This window comes from Lagenorhynchus albirostris, chromosome X, assembly GCF_949774975.1.
Source record: "Lagenorhynchus albirostris chromosome X, mLagAlb1.1, whole genome shotgun sequence".
NCBI lineage: Eukaryota > Metazoa > Chordata > Mammalia > Artiodactyla > Delphinidae > Lagenorhynchus > Lagenorhynchus albirostris.
The window spans coordinates 16,000,429-16,021,502 of record NC_083116.1 but is presented as its reverse complement, the minus strand read 5'-3'; the positions used below and the strand labels follow the sequence as shown (position 1 = coordinate 16,021,502).

General features: G+C 38.1%; 1 protein-coding gene and 1 pseudogene across 1 annotated transcript in view; one reads left to right on the top strand and one right to left on the bottom strand.

Moving 5' to 3' along the window:
- Window positions 1–21,074, top strand: part of LOC132513053 (P2R1A-PPP2R2A-interacting phosphatase regulator 1-like) — a 43,120-nt gene that overhangs the window by 2,809 nt on the left and 19,237 nt on the right. Inside the window, 4 exon segments of the mRNA XM_060137268.1 lie at window positions 3,429–3,507; window positions 8,937–8,949; window positions 12,797–12,927; window positions 15,183–15,239. Of these exon segments, the coding sequence (XP_059993251.1) occupies window positions 3,429–3,507; window positions 8,937–8,949; window positions 12,797–12,927; window positions 15,183–15,239 (280 nt within the window).
- On the bottom strand, window positions 11,790–13,041 carry LOC132513277 (annexin A2-like; annotated as a pseudogene).

Sequence of the window (21,074 nt, the reverse complement as noted above, 5' to 3'; positions counted from 1 at the left end):
TTTTGTTTGAAAGGTAAACTACTGCCTGGGGGCCAAATTGAGCCTGCTGATTGGTTTTGTAAATAAAGTTTTATTGGAACACAGCCACACCCATTTGTTTACTTATTGTCCTTGGGCCACTTTCCCACTACACTGGCAGAGTTGAGTAGTTGCAACGAAGATTGTATGGCCCACCAAGCCCAAAACATTTACTGTCCGGCCCCTTACAGAAAAAGTTTGCCAACTATTGGGTTTATTAAACTTGTGCAAACCTGGAAGAAGAATAGTGGCCATGAAGAGTGATTGCTTTGGGAATATAACTGGCATAAATATACTGTAGTTTAGACAGAGCTGCTTACTGATCATTTAAACATTATCTAGTTATATTACTGCTTACTGATCACTTAAACATTATCTAGTTATATTACTTTCACTTTTTCCAAATTGTAAGTAGCACTTAATTCTAGATATCACCTAGGATTTTATGAATTCATGTTGAGTGACTCATATCAGTTGAAATATATGCTGCCTCAATGATTTTTTTCAGTTATAGTCTTATTAAATAAAATTGGCAGATGAAAATTTAGGGGAGAATATAATTGTCAGCCTTAAGAATTAGCCCGGGTGGGGGGAGAGATAAATTGGAAGATTGGGGTTGACATATACACACCACTATATATAAAATAGATAACTAATAAGGACGTACTGTGTAGCACAGGGAACTCTACTCAATACTCTGTAATGGCCTATATGGGAAAAGAATCTAAAGAGTGGGTATATGTATATGTATAACTGATACACTTTTCTGTACATGTGAAACTAACACAACACTGTAAATCAACTATACCCCAATAAAAATTAAAACAAAAAAGAATTACCCACACACACACAAAAGACCGTGGAAATATGTAACCCATTCGTTTCCCTCCAACTTCCTAGCAGTGACTGCTAAAATATATTCCTGTTCTCGTAGGGGAAAATGACTGGGAAAGGAAGTAAAAATTAGACATGTACGTATATCCTCTCAAAAAATATTGAGTTACTGCCTGTTATATGCAAGTTCCTATTCTGCAAAGATGTATATTTAGGCTCAATAAGATTTTTTTTAATGTATTTATTTTTGGCTGTGTTGGGTCTTCGTTGCTGTGTGCAGGCTTTCTCTAGTTGTGGCGAGCGGGGGCTACTCTTCGTTGCGGTGTGCAGGCTTCTCATTGCGGTGGCTTCTCTTGTTGCGGAGCACAGGCTCTAGGTGTGTGGGCTTCAGTAGTTGTGGCACGTGGGCTCAGTAGTTGTGGCTCGCGGGTTTAGTTGCTCTGCAGTATGTGGGATCTCTCCGGACCAGGGCTCGAACTCGTGTCCCCTGCATTGGCAGGCGGATTCTTAACCACTGTGCCACCAGGGAACCTCTCAATAAGCTTTTAATAGGGAAAATAAATACTCAAAAGACTTCAACGTATGGTAGAATGACATGTGCTTAGGGAAAGAAAGTGCTAGGGTAATTAAGAGAAGGGAGTGAAAAGTGACAGCAGAATTGGTGAGGGATACAGGAAAGATTCTTGGACAGGTGGCATTTAAGATGGGCCCTAACAGATTGACAGGATGCAGATGGGAAGAAAGGGGGCCAGATAGCTGGACAGCATTCCAACGACACGGAACCAGGCTTGGAAGTAGGAAAGCATAGGTGTATTCCAGAATGCTGGTCAACTCTGTCTGGATCTCTGGCTCCCAAATGTTCATCTGCTGACCAGTGCTGATCCTAGGGGACATTTTACCAATCCATGATTTTAAAAAGTTACAGCATACTTTCCTGGACAGGACTGTATTTTACTCAGATTGTTAGTCTTGCTTTATTATTATTATTTTTAATAATAGCCCTGCTTTTTTAAATAACAAAATATCCTTTTATAAATGAAATGATGGTGTTGATAGTTGGTGAGATTTTCAAAGAATGACCTTACTTGGCAAGAGAAAATGGTAGCAACTGTATGTTTGTGCCAAGATTTTGTTTTGAAATTTTCCCAGTCTATGAAATCCAAAAGTCTGTGGAGCTAAATTGTGGAAGGCTTTGAAAGTTATAGGAAAGAATGTAACTGAATTCAGCAGGCGATGAAGAGAGTCATTGAAAGTTGTGAGCAGGAGAGCAAGCTGATTGCAGTAGGGAAAGAACAGAGGTGAGCCGACCAATTAGACTATTGCAGAGTCAGTGGAAAAGTAAAAATGCTTTGAATTGGTTTTTGGCAAGGAGCCTGGAAAGAATAAGATGGACGTGAGAGATCACAGAGGTAAAACCTAAAAGACCTGGCACCTGATTGGATATAGGTGGCAGAAAAGAACATGTTAAAGATGTTTTCTTATTATCACTGGGGAAACCTGGATGAAAGGTACATGAGAACTCTCTATATTCTTTTTGCAATTTCTTGTCTTAAACAGTTTCCAAATAAAACGTTATAACAACACACGACTATATTTAAAATAGGTAACCAACAAAGACCTACTACTGTAAAGCACAGGGAACTCTGCTCAGTATTCTGTAATAACCTAAATGGGAAAAGAATTTGAAAAAGAATATATATATACACACACACATATGTATAACTGAATCACTTTGTTGTACACCTGAAACTAACGCAACATTGTAAATCAACTATAGTCCAATATAAAATAATTTTTTTAAGTTATAACAAAAACAAAACATAAAAAGGAAAAGAGGACTTCTTCAGGGTCCCAACCTCAAGTCAGGCTGCGGCCCGCCAGGTGAGCACCTTCAAAGCTGGGCAAACAAGGACCATCTTCAGCATGCAGCAGCTGCTCAGCTTCAGTACGTTGTTGCCATGGGGGAATGTGGCCCAGTGTGGCAAACTCTTGCAAATTTTCAGTAGAATCCAGAAATCTGCAATCTGGATTCTTTATGTGAAATCTCCATAGTTGTTCCAAGTGTGCACAACTAATTCAAAAACATTTTTAACACTGAGTAGGCCAAATGAAACGTATCTGAAAATCTCAGTTCTGTCGACCCCTGCTACTGGCTATCCCTCTCATTCATGTGAAAGTTTGGGAGTCGATAGGGAGTTGGTACTAGCACGTAATAGCTTCAGTCATAGATTTAAATTGGTTACAAGTTTACACAGAAAATGATGTCTCTCCAAGGCCACAATAAATTATATTTATTCTTGGTAGCATGATTAGAGGTAACGTGGCATGCTTGAGAATTCCTTACCTTACATGGACAGTTGTTTAGGTTCAGCCAACCAAGACTTTGTGTGTGTGTGTGTGTGTGTGTGTGTGTGTGTGTGTGTGTGTGTGTGCTCTACTTCCTACATCTGCACAGCTGTCTCCACAAAGAAGCCATTTACATCAATGGCATTGTTGTTTAAGGATTTGAAATCTTGTTTCTTTAAAAAATGTTTGTAATGGATTTTAAATGACAAACGTTTTCCTTTTCTTCTTAGTGGCAATACACAGGTGTTCCAATCTGACACATTAAGAACTCGAAGAAACAGTACATCGTGTATGGCACAGCACTGTCTGGTAAGAAGATGCTTATAGACTTGCACTATTGGTCTTAGTCAGTGGTTCTCAAACTTGAGTGTGCACCTGGAAACCTTGTTAGAACAGACTACTGGCCCTCAACCCCAGAGTTTCTGATTCAGGAGGTCTCAGGCAGGGCCTGAGAATTTGCATCTCTAACAAGTTCCCACTTTGAGAAACATTGCTCTAAACATTACTGAAGGAAAAATAAACACATTGGCTGCAGTTATGATTGGTACAGCTGCTGCAGCTGCAGCAGAATTAACTTTTAAATCCCACATGGATTTAACATTGAGATTTGCTTTTATATATAAAACCATCTGGCTTTCAGTTTTTAAAAGAACATTCTAATTTTGAGAGGAAAACTTGCAGGCTCTCCTAAGGGTAGTTTTCAGGCTTATAGTTGGACTTTATCTCGCATTTATCTTGAATCGAAAATATAGTTTGTTTTTCATGGTGTTATAATGCAATCTCTAAATTAGAACTCATCTACAAATTATCCTGTAAACATAGGAAATACGCTTGTACATCAGTAAGCCAAAGTGGATAAATGATTCACGCTATGAATCATTTTATTGAGGTGAAATTCATATAGCACTTGGTTAACTATTTTAAAGTATACAATTCAGGGGCATTTGGTGCATTCACAATGTTGTTCAACCACCACCTCTCTCTTGTTTCAAAAAGCACACATCCTTGTCTTGTTCCTGATCATAAGTGGAAAGCTTTCAGTCTTCATCATTGAGTATGATATTAGCTATAGGTTTGGGTAAATGCACTTCATCATGTTAGGGAAATTCCTTTCCACTCCTGCTTGCTGAGTATTTTTATCATGAAAGGGTGTTGAATTGTTTCAAATGCTTTTTCTGCATCTATTGAGATGATCATTTGTTTTTTCCTCTCTATGCTGTTAATATGAATTACTACTTTGATTTTCTTATGTTGAACCACCTTTGAATTCCTGGGATAGACCCCACTTGGTCTTGGTGTATAATCCTTTTAATGTACTATTAGATTTGGTTTGTTATTATTTTGTTGAGGATTTTTCCACCTGTATTCATAAGGGATATTGGGCCGTAGTTTTCTTTTCTTGTAGTATCTTTGCTGGCTTTGGTACCAGGGTACTGCTGATCTCATAGAATGTGTTAGGAAATGTTCCTCCTCTTATATTTTTGGCAGAGTTTTATTAGGATTGGTGTTGATTCTTTAAATGTTTGGTAGAATTCACCAGGGAAGCCATCTGGCCCTAGATTTTTCTTTATTGGGAGGTTGTGGAAACAGATTCTATCTCTTTACTTGTTTACAGGTCTTTTGAGATTTTATAGTTCCTCTTGAGTTAGTTTGGTAATTTGTGTGTTTTTAGAAATTTGTCCAATTTGTCTAGATTATCTGAGAAAATTGTTGATATACAGTTATTCATAGATTTCTCTTATATGATTTAATATGATGGAAGCTATAGAACATATTTTAATGAAATGTTATAGCTTGGAACCTATTTTAAAATATTGCCTCCTAATCTTAAAACTGGACATTTTCATCTTTATAAAATGATATTCAATATTATTCCCACAGATGTACTAATAGTATATTGGGAAAAAAATAGAACTGTTCATTAAACAAATCTTTCTTCCTCTACCCACCCGCTCATTTACTCCTTCATTCAACATTTACTGAGCACTTGCTTGTCTATCAAAGCCCTCTATACCAGATCAGCTCAGTGCTTTGTGACCACCTAGAGGGGTGGGATAGGGAGGGTGGGAGGGAGGGAGATGCAAGAGGGAAGAGATATGGGAACATATGTATATGTATAACTGATTCACTGTGTTATAAAGCAGAAACTAACACACCATTGTAAAGCAATTATACTCCAATAAAGATGTTAAAAATAAAAAGCCCTCCATACCTATCCAGTCTTCTTTTCTACTCAGCCAAGTCAACAAATATTTTTAGGAACCTACTATGTATTAAGCCCTGATCTACTTGCCAGGGAGATCTAACCTAGTTTGAGGGATTTAGAGAGGAAATGACATACTAGTTGAGATCTTACTGCTGTGTAGGTGTTCGCTAGTTTGGAATATTGGTTACAGGAACAGACAATATTCCAGGTTAAAAAAATGGCATGTTAGAAGGCCTAGAGTGTGGTGTGTAGAGAACAGAGTGTGTAGAGAATTTGAAAGAAGTACATTCTAGCTAGAGTGGAAGATGAAGCGGTGAGAAGTGAGGTTGGAGATATAAACTAGTGCAAAATCTTGTGGGGCTCTCCAAGTCATTTTAAAGATTTTGCACTTTGGGAATTCCCTGGTGGTCCAATAGTTAGGACTCGGCACTTTCACTGCCGGGGCCCCGGGTTCAATCCCTGGTCAGGAAACTAAGATCCCACAAGCCACACAGTGTGGCCAAAAAAAAAAAAAAAGATTCTGCCCTTTATCCTAAGGTCAGTGGAAAGCCGTTAAAGAATTCTAAGTCTGTGATTGACCTGATCAAATTTGCATTTTTGTTTTTTAAATTAATTAATTAATTAACTTATTTATTTTTGGCTGTGTTGGGTCTTCATTGCTTCACATGGGCTTTCTCTAGTTGTGGCGAGCGGGGGCTACTCTTCATTGTGGTGCGCGGGCTTCTCATTGTGGTGGCTTCTCTTGTTGCAGAGCACGGGCTCTAGGCGCACAGGCTTCAGCAGTTGTGGCACGCGGGCTCAGTATTTGTGGCACGTGGGCTTAGCTGCTCCGCGGCATGTGGGATCATCCTGGACCAGGGCTCGAACCCGTGTCCCCTGCATTGGCAGACGGATTCTTAACAACTGTGCCACCAGGGAAGTCCCAAATTTGCAATTTTAAAAGATTACCCTGGCTGCAGAGGGGGAAAGTATTGATAGATTGGAAGAGGACAAAAGTAGATACAAGAAGCTCAGATAGGCAACTGCAGTAACCCTGGCAAACAGCTGATAGTAACTTGGACTAATGTGATGGCGGTGGGCATGGAGAACGGTGGCAGATGCGTGAGATACTTGAAAGGTAGAATCAATTGATGATAGATTCGATGGAGAGGGGGAAACAGTGGAGGCAAAGATGACTACTAGCTCTCTGGCTTGGGCAACTGATGGGATAGTGGTACCACAGAAGAAGGGAACATTGGAAGAAGCGTGGATTTAGAAGGGAAGATGAGTTTAGTTTTGGACATGTTAAGTTTGAGGTTCTCAGATCTTTAAGTGGAGATGTTATGTATACTAGTTTGAAGCTCGGGATAGAGATCTGGGCTAGAGATACATTTAGGACTCATCAATAGATTATTATTTAAAGCTATGGGAATGAATGAAATGACCTATGGGGAGAGTATAAAAGGAGAAGAGAAGAAGCTATAGGAAAAAGCTTTAAAAATCACCAGATTTAAAAATCAATCTCAGAAGAGACCCCACAAAAGAAGACTACGATGGAATGGTCAGAGAGGTGGGAGGAGACTCAGAAGAGAGTATCATGTTAAGTGGTGAAACATGATAAAGACTGAAAGGTGTCCTTCTGAGTTACCAAAATGGAGCTTATTAATGAACTTGAAAGTTCAGTGGAGAAAAGGGTAGGATGAGAAGCCAGACTGGATTGGGTTAAATAATGACTGAGAGGAAAGGACCTATAAATGGCACCATACATATGAGCTTGATTATTTGGGGGGGGGGCAGATAACCCTTTCTATGCCTTAATTTCCTCATTTGTAAAATGGGAATGTAATAGTATCTGCCTCATAAGTTTGTTGTGATTATATTAATCGGTGTAAAGCACTCAGCACAGCACTGGTACATACTAAATGCTCAATAAATGTGTTTCTGCTAGTAATAGTACATATGTAGAGAAACTATGTACCTGACATTTTTTAAAATGCATAATTTTCCTTAGGATTTCTAGGCTCTTAATTCCCGTAAGGTTCAGCTTAATATCATGCATATTTAAAATAAACCATCCTGTATAATGGATTGGGTTTGGCAGAACTGAAGTCATTTTAACTTATTTGATGATGGGAATTTCAAGGCTTATTGGTTTAGCTTGCTGTAACAGCATTATGCATATGCTTTTATTTTGTTCCAAGTATCACCTCATTATAATTATAAGACATATGGAGGTACCTAGTTGCCTTAAGTATAGATAGGCTGAGTTATCTAGGAAAATGACATAGTAAGTAGAATGTTTGGGGCAGAAGTAACAAAATTCAGTTAGAAGTGACTTAAACAATAAGGGACATTTATTATCTCAAACAACAAGAAGTCTTATGAAAGGAGGTTCCAGGGTTGGTTAATTCAGTGGCTCAGGGATGTCATCAGAGACCCAGGTTCCTTCCTTCTTTCCACTCTACCATCCTGAGCAGCCTCACTAACCTTTGTACCTAGTAATTAGACCCAGGGTTCAGAATCACATGTATAGCATGATCTTCTATATGTTTACAGATGTCGAGAAGGATATGTGTCAATCTATTATTAGTAGTTATCTCTGGAGCATGGAATTATAGGAAGAATTTTACTTCCACCTTATGCATTTCTATACTATTTGAATGTTTTTCACAAAGCATCAACAATAGAGGTGTTTTCATTTCTAGCGGATATACCACATTGCAAAATAGAAACATCCCTGTTGAAAAAATATTGTTTTGAAAATCCGGTCGTCCCTTGGTATTGGCGGGGGATTGGTTCTAGGACCCGCGGATGATACCAAAATCCGAGTATGCTCCAGTCCCATAGCCCACCCTCCATATCCAAGGGTTTGAATCCTCAGATTCAACCAGCCACAGATTGTGTATTAAATTTGCAATCTGTGGTTGTTTTAACCCATGGATGGGAACCCTCAGATACAAATGGCCAACTGTATATTTATTGAAAAAAACCCAGGTGTAAGTGGACTCGTGCAGTTCAAACCCATGTTTTTCAAGGGTCAACTGTACTTGAAAAGTGTTATTGAATGATATCATTAACCATAAGTTTAAGGATCCTATCCCATACTAGACTGTGCTTAAAATTGGTACTGCAGGAATCTAGAGTATTCAAATTCCCAGAGACAGAAAGTGGAATGGTGGTGGCGGTGTTGGTTTAATGGGTATAGAGTTTCAGTTCTGCAAGATGAAAAGGATTCTTTTCGTTGGTTACATAACAATATGAGTGTACTTATTTAACACTACTGAACTGTACACTTAAAAATGGTTAAGACGGTAAATTTGATGTTTATGTATATTTTACCACAGTTAAAACAATTTTAACTGAGGCTGCTTTTAATGTATTAAAATGTAGGTAGAACAGTGTTTTAGAAAAAATTGCGGTGATAGAGGGCATTGAAGAATCACGGGCGCCATTTAACACACAAATAGAGATGTATATTTACAAACCTTGTAAAAATCTGCTGTCTCACAATTATTTTCTAATTAAGCTCAAATGTTTTCTTCACCACTATCAGGAAATCACCCCACCCCACTTCTGATGAGCAGAAACCCGAGGCCCTCTTCTGGCTATGGAGACTATGTCTTCCCCCCCGATTTACCCCTTTGCTGTATCCCCTGAGACCTCCGAGGTTGGCATGTCTGTTTCCCCACTCTTCTGCTTGGAATTCTCTTCCTGGAACCTCTGTTAAACTTGGTGCAGCCTTGTCTTTTCTCCAGGAAAAGTATCTCATCCTCCTGTCAGAAACGGTTGTACTTTACTTGAGCAATTTGTCTGTTTTAATTTTATGGCTACCAATATTTACCTGATTAGGTTTTGCTTTACACATTGGCAACTATGAACTCTAAATCCAATCTATGGCCCACCCAGTAGTGAGTGTGTAATACATTCCTTGCCCTGCATTATGTTCTGTCCTTCTAGCCTACATTCAATTCATGTTCAGTATCTTCGTAAGCCACCTTAAATCATTTTGGGAACTCGGGAGAGACATTCCTAAACATAGCATACAACCCTTGTTCAGAATTTTCTAAGTGCTTTATCTCTAGTAACTACAGTAGGAAATGGGTTAAAAATAGCAAACCTAGGAAAGTTAAACATTATTTTTAAAAAATTTAATGTCTTTACAATATTAGGTTTCTGTGGTCTCTCTTAAATGGAACTAGGCACGACCTTTCCTCCTATCTTAATTCCTTCACTAGAGATAACACTTGGGAATCAGCTTCACCCAGCACCCTCCCAACCCCCCACTCCCACTCCTACCCTCCCTGCCCTGTGACATCATTCCTTGATGCTGGTACTGTTGCTTCCTCCCAAGGACTTTTTTTCCCTAAAGTGTGAGAGAATGGCACAATGGGAAATTTACACCAAAGATACCAGTGAGGTTTATTGACATCTCAGGAAACTAGTTCTATTTTAATACCTTGTTTCATGTAGAAAAATCATCTGAGGTCATTCCCTTGCATATACCACGTACAGTACTTAATCTTTGGGAGAATTCTCTTCCACAAGCCTTTTCTACAATTAATTTTCTACGTTATTACTAAAAGAACCAACCAAGTCCCATAAATGATCCATATTTTGTCCAGTTTAAAAGCTTTACTGTGGCTTATACTTCTATAGCTCAAGTTCAAATCCTACCTTCCCCAGACATTTCACACTATATCCTTGCAGATGTCATCAACTTCAGTCAGGCAATCTTCTCAGGATTTCCTGGATAAAGTTTTCCAGTAGGAAATTCTGAGCCGTTGCCTGAAACGAAACTGGTTCCTTCCCATCTCTTAGATATCAATTAAAAATAATCTCTTCCAGGAAGTCTTTCATAATTAGTTTAGAACAGTTTGCCACACCATACGATTCTCTTCTTTTGGCTTTTTAAAAAATAACAGTCATTTATAAAACAGCTAAAGTACCATATTTTTCTGTATGTAGGGTGTGTGTATATATTTAAGTTCAGGTTAACATGTCCTTTCAATTAGATTATAAATCTTATAAACCTTAGTGTTGCACATTCTATATTGTGAACTTTCTGGGCATTTGAATGAGGATGATATGAGCATCAGTAGTATGAATTAAACTTGTTAAAATTCTGCTTGTTCAAAGATATGTGTGTGGATATATATTGGATTGGCCAAGAAGTTTGTTCGGGTTTTTCTATAACATGGTCCTAAAATCCGAACGAACTTTTTGGCCAACCCAATGTATTTGAACTTTTTAAAGGTAAACCTAAATTTTTCAGATTTGGTGCATGTTGCCGCACAACTTCTCAATGATCAATGCTAATAGACGGGCACATTGGGGGGAATATCCAAAACTGGATAAATCACAATATTTTCTACTTGCTTTGGAAAATAGATTATTTTTTACAGTATGCCTTAAGAATGGGCATACATTTTTTTTAATTAGCAATAATATCTAATGTTGGAGAAGTACAAGGAAATCAATATTTTCATATACTGCTGGAAAGTGAATTTGTATAAGCTTTCTGTAGGGCAGGTCAGCAATGCGTATCAACAGCCTTGTGACCCAGAAATTCCAACTCTATGAATTTATCCTAAAGAATTCACTAAGGATGTGTGCAAAGATTGGTTTAAAGGTTATCATAGCATTATTTATAAAAAGCAAGCAAAAAATGTGGCAACAGTATGAATGTCCAGCAACAGGGAACAGATTTAATGAATGAGCCTTCCTTATCTGTGTTTGAGTCCCAGTTCTAGCAATTATCAGCTGTATGACCGAGCAAGTTGCTTAATTTCTCTGGCCATCAGTTTCCTAATCTTTAAAATGGGGACAATAATAATGTCAATTTTTCTACATGAAGCAAGGTATTAAAATAGAACTAGTTTCCTGAGATGTCAATAAACCTCACTGGTATCTTTGGTGTAAATTTCCCATTGTGCCATTCTGTCATGGGGTTGTTGGGAGAATTGAGTGAGATAAGACACGTCTGGCACGTAAATAGGTGCTTCTTATTATTATGGTACTTCTATATGGTATAATTTTCAGCCTTTAAAAATGATGTTGCAGGTGAATTTTAACATGGAAAGATACTTGGAATGGATTTTGAGTTTGTTTTGTTTCTAAAGTAAAAATTCAATTTATTCATCTGTTTACCATACAGTACAAGAGAGGCAAAGTGTTTCACATCATAGATTTCACTTCCAACTCCTTGGAATGTTCATTTCTTTGGCTAAAAGGAGAAACTTGCTGGGAAAGTCAGGCAATGCTTAGGCAAGGTGATGGATGGGTACAAGGGGGCTGCTAATTGCAAACTGAATTTCTAGAACTGTCACCTGGAATCATAGGAGCCCCACTTCTGGACACTTGTGCCATCTCAGGCATCACCCCCACCACCCAGGCACAGCGATGCTTACTAGTGGTTACCCTTGCTGTCCTCCTGGATGTGGCAGTGCCCGCCATACTTTCTCTTGAATTCAGACCTAATTTTCAATGTGTCCCCTTCCTTCACTGCAGAAGACCATGATTCGAATCAGGACCGTATCGTGAGTCCACTTGCCCTTCATGGAGTTGTACAGTCAGTCAGCAAAATACAGGGACTTCTTGTTCTGAATACACTTGAACAGGTTCAGGAAAACATTTTGCCGGTCTCCTTTGCCCTCCTTCTTGATCATAAGGGCTATTGCTGTTGTACCTTTCAAATACTTTCTGGAGGTGACACACACTTCTCTGTCATGATGCCGATCCACTTGGAAACATCAGTTCCTTTGCTCTTCATTCCAGCATTATAGAGATCTCAAGTATGTTGGGCCAGTCAGTTCATAGTCAATGACAGATCCATCCTCTGTTCTTCTACCCTTTGCGAGGGCAGCTATCAGCTTGCAAAAGTCATCAGATGTGTCAGAAGCAATGTCCTGGGACTTCCTGGTAGTCCAGTGGTTAAAAATCCACCTTCCAATGCAGGGGACATGGGTTCAATCCCTGGTCGGGGAACAAAGGTCCCACATGCCACAGGGCAACTGAGCCCACACACCTCAACTTAGAGAGCCCATGTGCCACAAGTAGAGAGAAGCCAGCTCGCTGCAATGAAAGATCCTGCATGCCGCAACTAAGACCTGACACAGCCAAAAATAATAAATAAATATTTAAAAAAAGAAAAAGAAACAATGTCCTTCTCCAGATCAATCTTGTACATTTCCTTGTAGACTGTTAATTTCCTGCAGCCCCTGGTTGGTCCCTGAGCAGGTGATTTCAATGAGAGAGTCTTCATCTGTCACCAGCCCCTTCATGGAGGAGGCTTTCAACTTGGAATCCTCGTACTGAGTGGGTGTTTTCAGAAGGCCCCAAATCACCTTCTCCAGGTGGCTGGACAAGTCTGACTTCAGTGCTGATGCAAGTTCCTTTTTGGTCCTTCTCTGATAGGCAAAAGTAATATTCTGTCTCTGTTCATTGCTACAGTTGGTCAAAATGTTGACGATGGTGACCTCATCCACACCTTTAGTCTTGATGGCCGTTTCAATGTTCATAGCATCCCGCTCAGCATCCCAGTTGGTGTATGCTTTGACTGACCTGTCTACATTTGGGGGTGGATAGTGGTCAGTGGTCAGGTGGATAGTGTCAAACTTGCACAAAATTCTGTGAACAGTAGACATTTTGATAGAAGCTGGACCAGGAGCTGAGAGCTACAAGTGGCCCCAGATGTGGAGCTGGAATGTGTTATCAAAAAAACCCAAACACTCAAACTGCAAAATAGTATCTGGAAAAATAAACACTGAAATATTTACTGTGGTCACCTCTGGAGAGTGGATGATGCTTTTTTCCCCCATTAATTATGTTTTATACTGAGCATGTATTGATTGCTTTAATGAGAAAGAAAGTGAGTCAATTTCTGCTGAAAAAATTAAAGATCAGGATGAATAGGTGGAGCACAGAGGATTTTCAGGGCAGGGAAACTGCTCAGTATGATACTGTAACAATGGATTTGTGTTATTATACATTTGTCCAAACCCATAGGATGTATAACACCAAGAGTGAACTCTAATATGAGCTGTGAACTTTGGTTGATGATGTGTCAATGTCATTGAACCTTGGCTGTTTCCTCCATCTTCTAGCAAATGATTAGAAAAAAAACTGATTTCAACACTTTCTTCAGAAAAATATAATTGGCGAGGTAATATCTCCTTTAAAAGTCATATGATAAATTATAAAACATAATAAAAATTCAGACTATCTGCTTCATAAGAATATTTATTTGGCCAACACGCTCCTCTCACTGCCTTTCTTGACCACCACCCATCTATAGTTTCAGCTAGAACCCTCAGGCCAACCTTTAGCTCTTTCTACTTTCTTATCATTTCTCCAATCTGCCTCCTTGTCTTCATCCCTCCCTTTTTCGGTCAAACCCTTGTCATCTTTTACCTGGCCCGTGACCCTGCTTCTAGTGCCTCTTCCCTCCACCCTCAATTTGTTTTGCATATGCTGCTAGGGTTGCCTTTCTAAAATAGATATGATCTTCTTGTCTAAAATACCTTTGAGGTTTAAGACCTCAGAGGGCCCTATGCTTTAGATTTCCTATTAGGCTCAAAGGCTAAAGTACAAAAACAACAACCTGGTTTCAGCCGAATTTCCCCCAAGTTTGCTTCTTGCCATGCACTATCATGTGCCAAGTTTCAGTCACCCTGAATCTCTCTGTTCCCCAAACATGGCTCTCTGCCTGGGCATCTCTTCCCCACTCCCTGAAATAGCCTCCCTCCTCTTTTCTATCTAATGAATTCCTGCCCTCTTCTGTGATGCCGTCTCGAAGACCCCGGGCAGAATCATATTCTCTGTCCTTTGAATTCCTACAAATCCTAACTTGTTCTGGCACTTACCTGAGGCCTAGTTTCCCTACCTGGACTTTGAATTTCTCAAGGACAGGAAAATGTCTTATTTGTCTTTGGATCCTCAGGGCCTAGCACAGTGCTTTAGCATATATTAGGTGCTCATTAAATATGTTTTAATACACAATTCAATGTGATCTTCAGATATAATGTGAACATAATTTATGGTAAATTCATTATCTAGCACTTCAAGAACGAACCAGGCTACAGATAGAATTGATAAATGAATTCTAAAGGTAATTTTCAAGCCTTATTTTCACACAGCTTTAAATCTCTGCATTCTTTCATTTCCCTCTTGTATGGGTCTTCATAAGCGTTGAGAAAAGACCAAAAAGGAGAAAATAGTCCTGCAAAAGAGAAAGGGCCTAGACAGCAAGTACCTGACCAAGCAAGAGTAAAATGTGTTGAACTCCTTGAACATGATTGCCTTACTCATTCCTTATTATGAAAGTTTAGTTTCCCCAGCTAGATTCCAAGATATTTGGAATTATTTTGTTTGTTTCTTTTATATGCTTATTAAGTTAGCTGCTGATTTAATGACTGTTTCAGGTTTTTCTGGATAATGCCTATCACTAAGCTTTAATAATGAGCTAAAAATGGCAAGGAAAAATGAGGTGATTTTAAGATCTTAGTGCTTTGGGAAGGGACAGCTAGAGATAAACAAAATGTTCTATTGATGTTCTGCCCCGTATTTATGTTAACAATTATTTTGTTCTGTTATGGTATATATAGACTTTCAAGTAATATAATTTTCAGGCAAGATTCAATTGGATTTTTAATTTTTAAAAACTTTAAATTTAATTAATGCTGTTGCTAGCATGCATTAGGCATTCAAGAAATACTTTAAGCCATTCAACATTGACTTAATTAATGTTTAGAAATAATCAGAAACATTAAAGGAAACTTGACTTTTATATTTTAAATTTCAGTTTGTGCCACCTTCTCCCATTCAGGCTTCCACCAGTCACCTTCATCAAATCAAACAGGTAAGAAGAAGTTTTGAGAAACTGACAGCTGTTCATTAAAAAAAGTAAATTTTATTTTTCTTTTAAACAATACCTGTGGTTCAGTAATTCTAAGTGAGGTCACATGTGATTAAGTTTTTAATTCCAGGAATGGTTTCTCTAAAAACAAAAAAAGAAAAAAGAATCCAAAACAACTAAGGAGCCCTCTATTTATTTGGGTTATTAACTGTCTTAATAAACTGATAGTTTCCCGAAATACTGCATACTCTTTTACCTTGAATCTAATTTCTTTCAGGGATCTCAAAGAAGATGATGAATTCTATATATGAAAATTAATTTTCAGGTTCATAATAGCCATAGTTATCATGGTTTTCTTAAATCCCCAAATGAAGAATTTTTTTGACACATAAAACCGTCTTTATGCTATCATTTTGTGTTCACTTCTCAGTGATTTGAGTTCAGGAACACATTGTACCTCACTGTCTTATGTTTTGTGTGTGTGTGTGTGTGTGTGTGTGTGTGTGTGTGTGTGTGTGTGTGTGTGTGTGTTTAATAGCAAAAGCCTAATACAGAATTAAATCTTTGATTTATCCAAGGATTAGCCACAGAACTCAAAAGATCAAATCGCCATTTCACCACAGGTGGTGGGATTATTTTTTTCACCCAACTACAAGCAGACTTTTGTTCAAGGCGGGGCCGCTTAACTGTTATGAAGCACTTATTATTCACTTAGCACTATAATAGGTCTCATCTGTGGTCTCATTTCATCCCACAACAAACTTATAAGGTCAGAAACCAAAGATGGCAGAAAGTTAGTAATTTACCAAATGTCCAGAGTTAGCAAGTGTCAAGCCGAGACTTAGCCCCAAATTACTGGATTCTTTTACAGCTACCCTCACCATGTTTTCAGTGGCACAAAACCCAGAGTATCTCGTAACCCTAGTTTTTTGTGCTCCAGCTCCTGCTTCCTTTCCCTCTCTCCCTCTCTCCCTCACACCATGGCTTCCCTAACACCCAGCTTATCATCCACTAGCAAGAAAGTATGGTTTAAAAGATCCTTTTACTTTTGAGTAAATAAGACATTCTTTTACTGTTTGTCTTTGTGAGTATGTAGCTATTTAAGAAATTCTTAATGAAAGAACCTAAAACTAGTAGTTAAAGGGACCTCTGGTTTACTTGTGCATTTTTTTTGCTTCCCCTAAATTAGACCAAATATTTTTAAATTGATTACTACATGTTTCTATTTGATTATGAAGCTTGAAATCAGGACTACTTTAACTGGTTAGTAATATAAATTGTAAAGCAACTTACTTCCATAGTGACAGAATATATATTATAAACATTTAAAATGAAACACAAGTGGTGATCATTTTTTGTAATATATAGAAATAGTGAATCACTATGTTGTGCACTGGAACTAACATAGTGTTGTAGGTGAATTATACTTCAGTAAAAAATAAATTAAAATTTTAAAAAATTAAATAAAATTATAAAACAAAAATTAAAGCTCAAATAAAATAAAATGAAACACAAGTAGAAAATGAATGAAATGGGAAAATAGAAATAACATTAACTTTCAATCTGGGTGCTGATTGAATGGAAAATTAAGACTTATTTTCAGCAGTTTAATTGTCTGATAGATATCTTAAGTTGCATATTTCTTTACATGCATTCTTTAACCATGACTTCTTTTTAGCTGTTGAACTTAACCTTTTAAGTACAAAACAGAAATGTCTGTTTCTTGCCTCATTACATTCTGAACTTTCACTCTAATGACATTAACAAAGGCATTTATTTAATTTCATTTTGTAGCAAAATGGGGGAAATAATAGTAGCTACTTCACAGGATTTTTGTGAGGATGAAAGGATTTAATATATGTGTGGTTCCTGGCACACTACATTAAAAATCGTTTAATGGAAATTTTAAAACATGCAAAAAAGAACCTCCATGTATTCAATATCTAGTTTCAACTATTGATTACATTTTGTACATCATTTTTCAACTATCCCCTTCTGTTTTGGGGGAAGGAGTGTGATTTAAAGTAAAACCCTAATATCTTTTTACCCTTAAATACTTAGTATGAATCTCTGAGGACTTTTTATTTTACATAATTGCAATACCATCATCACATCTAACAGAGTTATTCCTTAATCTTATCTAATAACCAGTCCAGGTTAAATTTTCCTGATTCTCAAAAAATGCCTTTTTCACTGATTCAAACATGTTCCAACCATGATCTTTTAGGTCTCTTATTTGAAACAGCCTTCCCCTCCTGTTTTTGTTCCATGACACTTCCTTATTGAAGAAACTAGGCCATTTGTCTTGTGGAAAGCCCCACATTCTGATTTTGCTTCCATGTGGTGCTGTTTAATATGCTCTTTTATCCCCTGTATTTTCTACAAACTGATTTGATTATATTTGCTTTTATTCTAAAACAAGCACACAGCCCCAAGTCAATATTAGGTTCTGGGTCAACTTTTAAGTAACGGTATGGTTTAAGTTGCCCTTTTCCTATTAGGCAGTTAATGGACAATTTCTTCTTCTTCTTTTAAATGAAGCCATTTATTTACTTATTTATTTTTAAATTTATTTATTTATTTTTGGCTGTGTTGAGTCTTCCTTGCTGCGTGCAGGTTTTTCTCTAGTTTTGCAGTGAGCGGGGGCTACTCTTTGTTGCGGTGCGCGGGCTTCTCATTGCAGTGGCTTTTCTTGTTGCAGAGCACGGGCTCTAGGCGCACGGGCTTCAGTAGTTGTGGCACGCAGGCTCAGTAATTGTGGCTCGCGGGCTCTAGAGCACAGGCTCAATAGTTGTGGTACACAGGCTTAGATGCTCCGCGGCAGGTGGGATCTTCCCGGACCAGGGCTCAAACCCGTGTCCCCTGCATTGGCAGGCGGATTCTTAACCACTGCGCCACTAGGGAAGTCCCAGACAATTTCTTTTTGACTGTGGTTGTTAGTTGTTTTCTTGGTATTAGGGAGCTTGAGAACATCAAGCTAGAAGTTAATTTTCTTTTTTTTTTCAGCTTTGAGATATAATTGACATATAACATTGTCTAAGTGTAAGGTGTACAATGTAATAATTTGATATGTGTATATATTGCAAAATGATTACCATGGAAGTTGATTTTCTAAACATAGTAATTCTTCCTAAATATTCAGGAATTATTCTTTTTATGTCATTTTCCTTTCCTAATAGCAATTGAGCTTATATTTCAAGAGGTTTGAAAGCACTCAGGCTTTATTTCCCTCTCTCCCAGTCCCCTAAACAAATAACATCCCTGCAGAAATAGTTTGTGTATTAGTTTGCTAGGATTACCCTAACAAAGTATCATAAACTGGGGGCTTAAACAGAAGTTCATTTTCTCACAGCTCTGGGGGCCAGAAATCTGAAATCAAGGTGTTGGCAGCGTTAATTTCTTCGGAGGGCTGTGAGAAAAGGATCTGTTCCAGGCCTCTCTCCTTGGCTTGTAGATGGCCATCTTCATGTTCACATGGTATTCTCCTTGTACGAGTGTCTATCTCCAAATTTCTCCTTTTTATAAGGACATTAGTCGTATTGGATTGGGGCCCACATTAATGACCTTATCCTAACTTGATGACCTCTGCTAAGACCCTCTCTCCAAATAAAGTCATATTCTGAGGCACTGAGGGTTAGGACTTCAACATATGGATTTGAGGGGGGAACAATTGAACCCGTAACAGTTCGTTCATAACATATTATTCTATAACTTTACATTTATTTCCTGACTTGTTAAATAGAAAATAAAATCATTGGTACCCAATAAGAACTTGACTTTCTCTGTAGTGCCTTCAGTAAAATCAATTAAAAAATTATCTACTTACATACTACCTCGGCATTTCTAGCATCCCTTGTATTTATATCTTCACAAATATGAACTTTAGCCACACGTTTTACAGTCTTCTTTTTATATTACCTAGTTTGGATAGATTAAACTGGGTTTAGACACAAATGTAGGGGAAGTTTATGAGATGAAGCCATTTAAAACAGATTATACCAGCTGGAGTACAGGGCATGATTGTGATAGGGACAATTTAGATATTGTCTGTTACGTAAGGTGTGCCTGTGAGCTTTTTCTTCTGCTGGCCAGGTTTCACAGTTAGTCTGTCTTGTGGACTTTGTTACCATTTTTTAGTCTAGTAAAGCAATGACATTAGATTTCTGTGATTTGTTGTTGAGTTTTCCTTGGAACCTACAAAGTACCTAGTCTCTCTTATGAAGAGACCTTCTCTAAGGGAATAGCCTAGCTTGTTTTAAAAGAAATTTAATTTGATCTTAGTTTACAAATTGTTTCATTCTTTCAGCAAGCATTTATTGAGCAAGGTGCCACTGGGCAACTAAAATCTTTCAAGCATACTCTCCTTCAGAGAGCAAAAGTGGGTGACTTCCTATTTTCATTTTTACCTTAGATACTAAAAAGTTGAAAGCTAAGTTCAGTGCTCAAGTACAACAACTCTCCTTAACCTAGGTTTCTAGCATACTCTTTGCCCTTGACAGTTACATGGCTCTTGACTTTTAATCCTTAATTTAACAATCTTATTTTATTATAAGCCATCTCATATCCGTTTTGGAAATAGGCAAGATGTAAATAATAAAAGTGTCAACCCACTTTTACTAATGATCCTAAAATAGCTGATGTTGGGGAATGCTCCAACTTTCAGTGGGAGAAACAATAAGCAAAATTCTGTCCTAGTTCTGGGAAAACTTGCTCTTTACTTGTGGATTGAGTGAATTACAAAATACTTTGAGCTTCTCCCTAGAGGAAAACATCTACATCTACGTCAATATTAAATGGAAGAACTATACTAAAAATTACATTTTGCTGAAAAGATTTACTGTTGTTCCGTTGTTTTAAAAGACTGATTAACTTCTTAAACTTCCTTTCCCAATTTCTCTCATTTTCCATAATGGCATCAAAATAGTCAGTCTCACAGTTTTAAGACTCAAAGCTCTAGGCTCATCTTCAATTCTTCCTTATTTTTCTACTGTATCCAATTAGGCATCTAATCCTATTAATTCTTCCTTGACAATACCTTCTCTGTTCCCATTACTACTTCCTTCTGTCCCTTGGGTCCAGATTACTGTAATAATATTCTAATAGATTTCCTATCTCTGCTAATTTAATCCGACTTCCACAACCAACACCAAAATATCTTTTTTAAAACATTATTTTCATCTTTTTCTCTCCTGTGCAAAAAGTTACAATGGCTTCCCATTACCTTCTGAATAATAAGAAGAAGAATAGCTAGGCTGTATCGAGCACTTACTATGTGCCAGACCTTTTTTTGTTTTGTTTTGTTTTGTTTTTTGGTACGCGGGCCTCTCACTGTTGTGGCCTCTCCCGCTGCGGATCACAGGCTCCGGACGCGCAGGCTCAGCGGCCATGGCTCCCGGGCCCAGCCGCTCCGCGGCATGTGGGATCCTCCCGGACGGGGGCATGAACCCGTGTCCCCTGCATCGGCAGGCGGACTCCCAACCACTGCGCCACCAGGGAAGCCCCTGCCAGACCTTTTAATAGGAACTGTACAACCACGTCATTATCCTTATTATTATCATCATCTTTATAGGATGAAGAAACTGAGGCTCAGGTTAAGTTGCTTGCCTAAGGTCACACAGGTAGTAAGTTATAGAGCTGGGATTTGACTCAGTTCTGTTTGGCTCCAAAACCAGTGGTCCTAACAGCTATGCTATTCTGCCCAAACTCTTTAAATTCAATCTCTTCAATTATTTAAGATCCCATAAATCTGGTGCTCTTACCAGTTTTCTTTCTCATTGCTCTGTAGTGCAAATTCCCTTTCAACCAAACTAGTCTCACTACCGTGTAACCTGCCATATA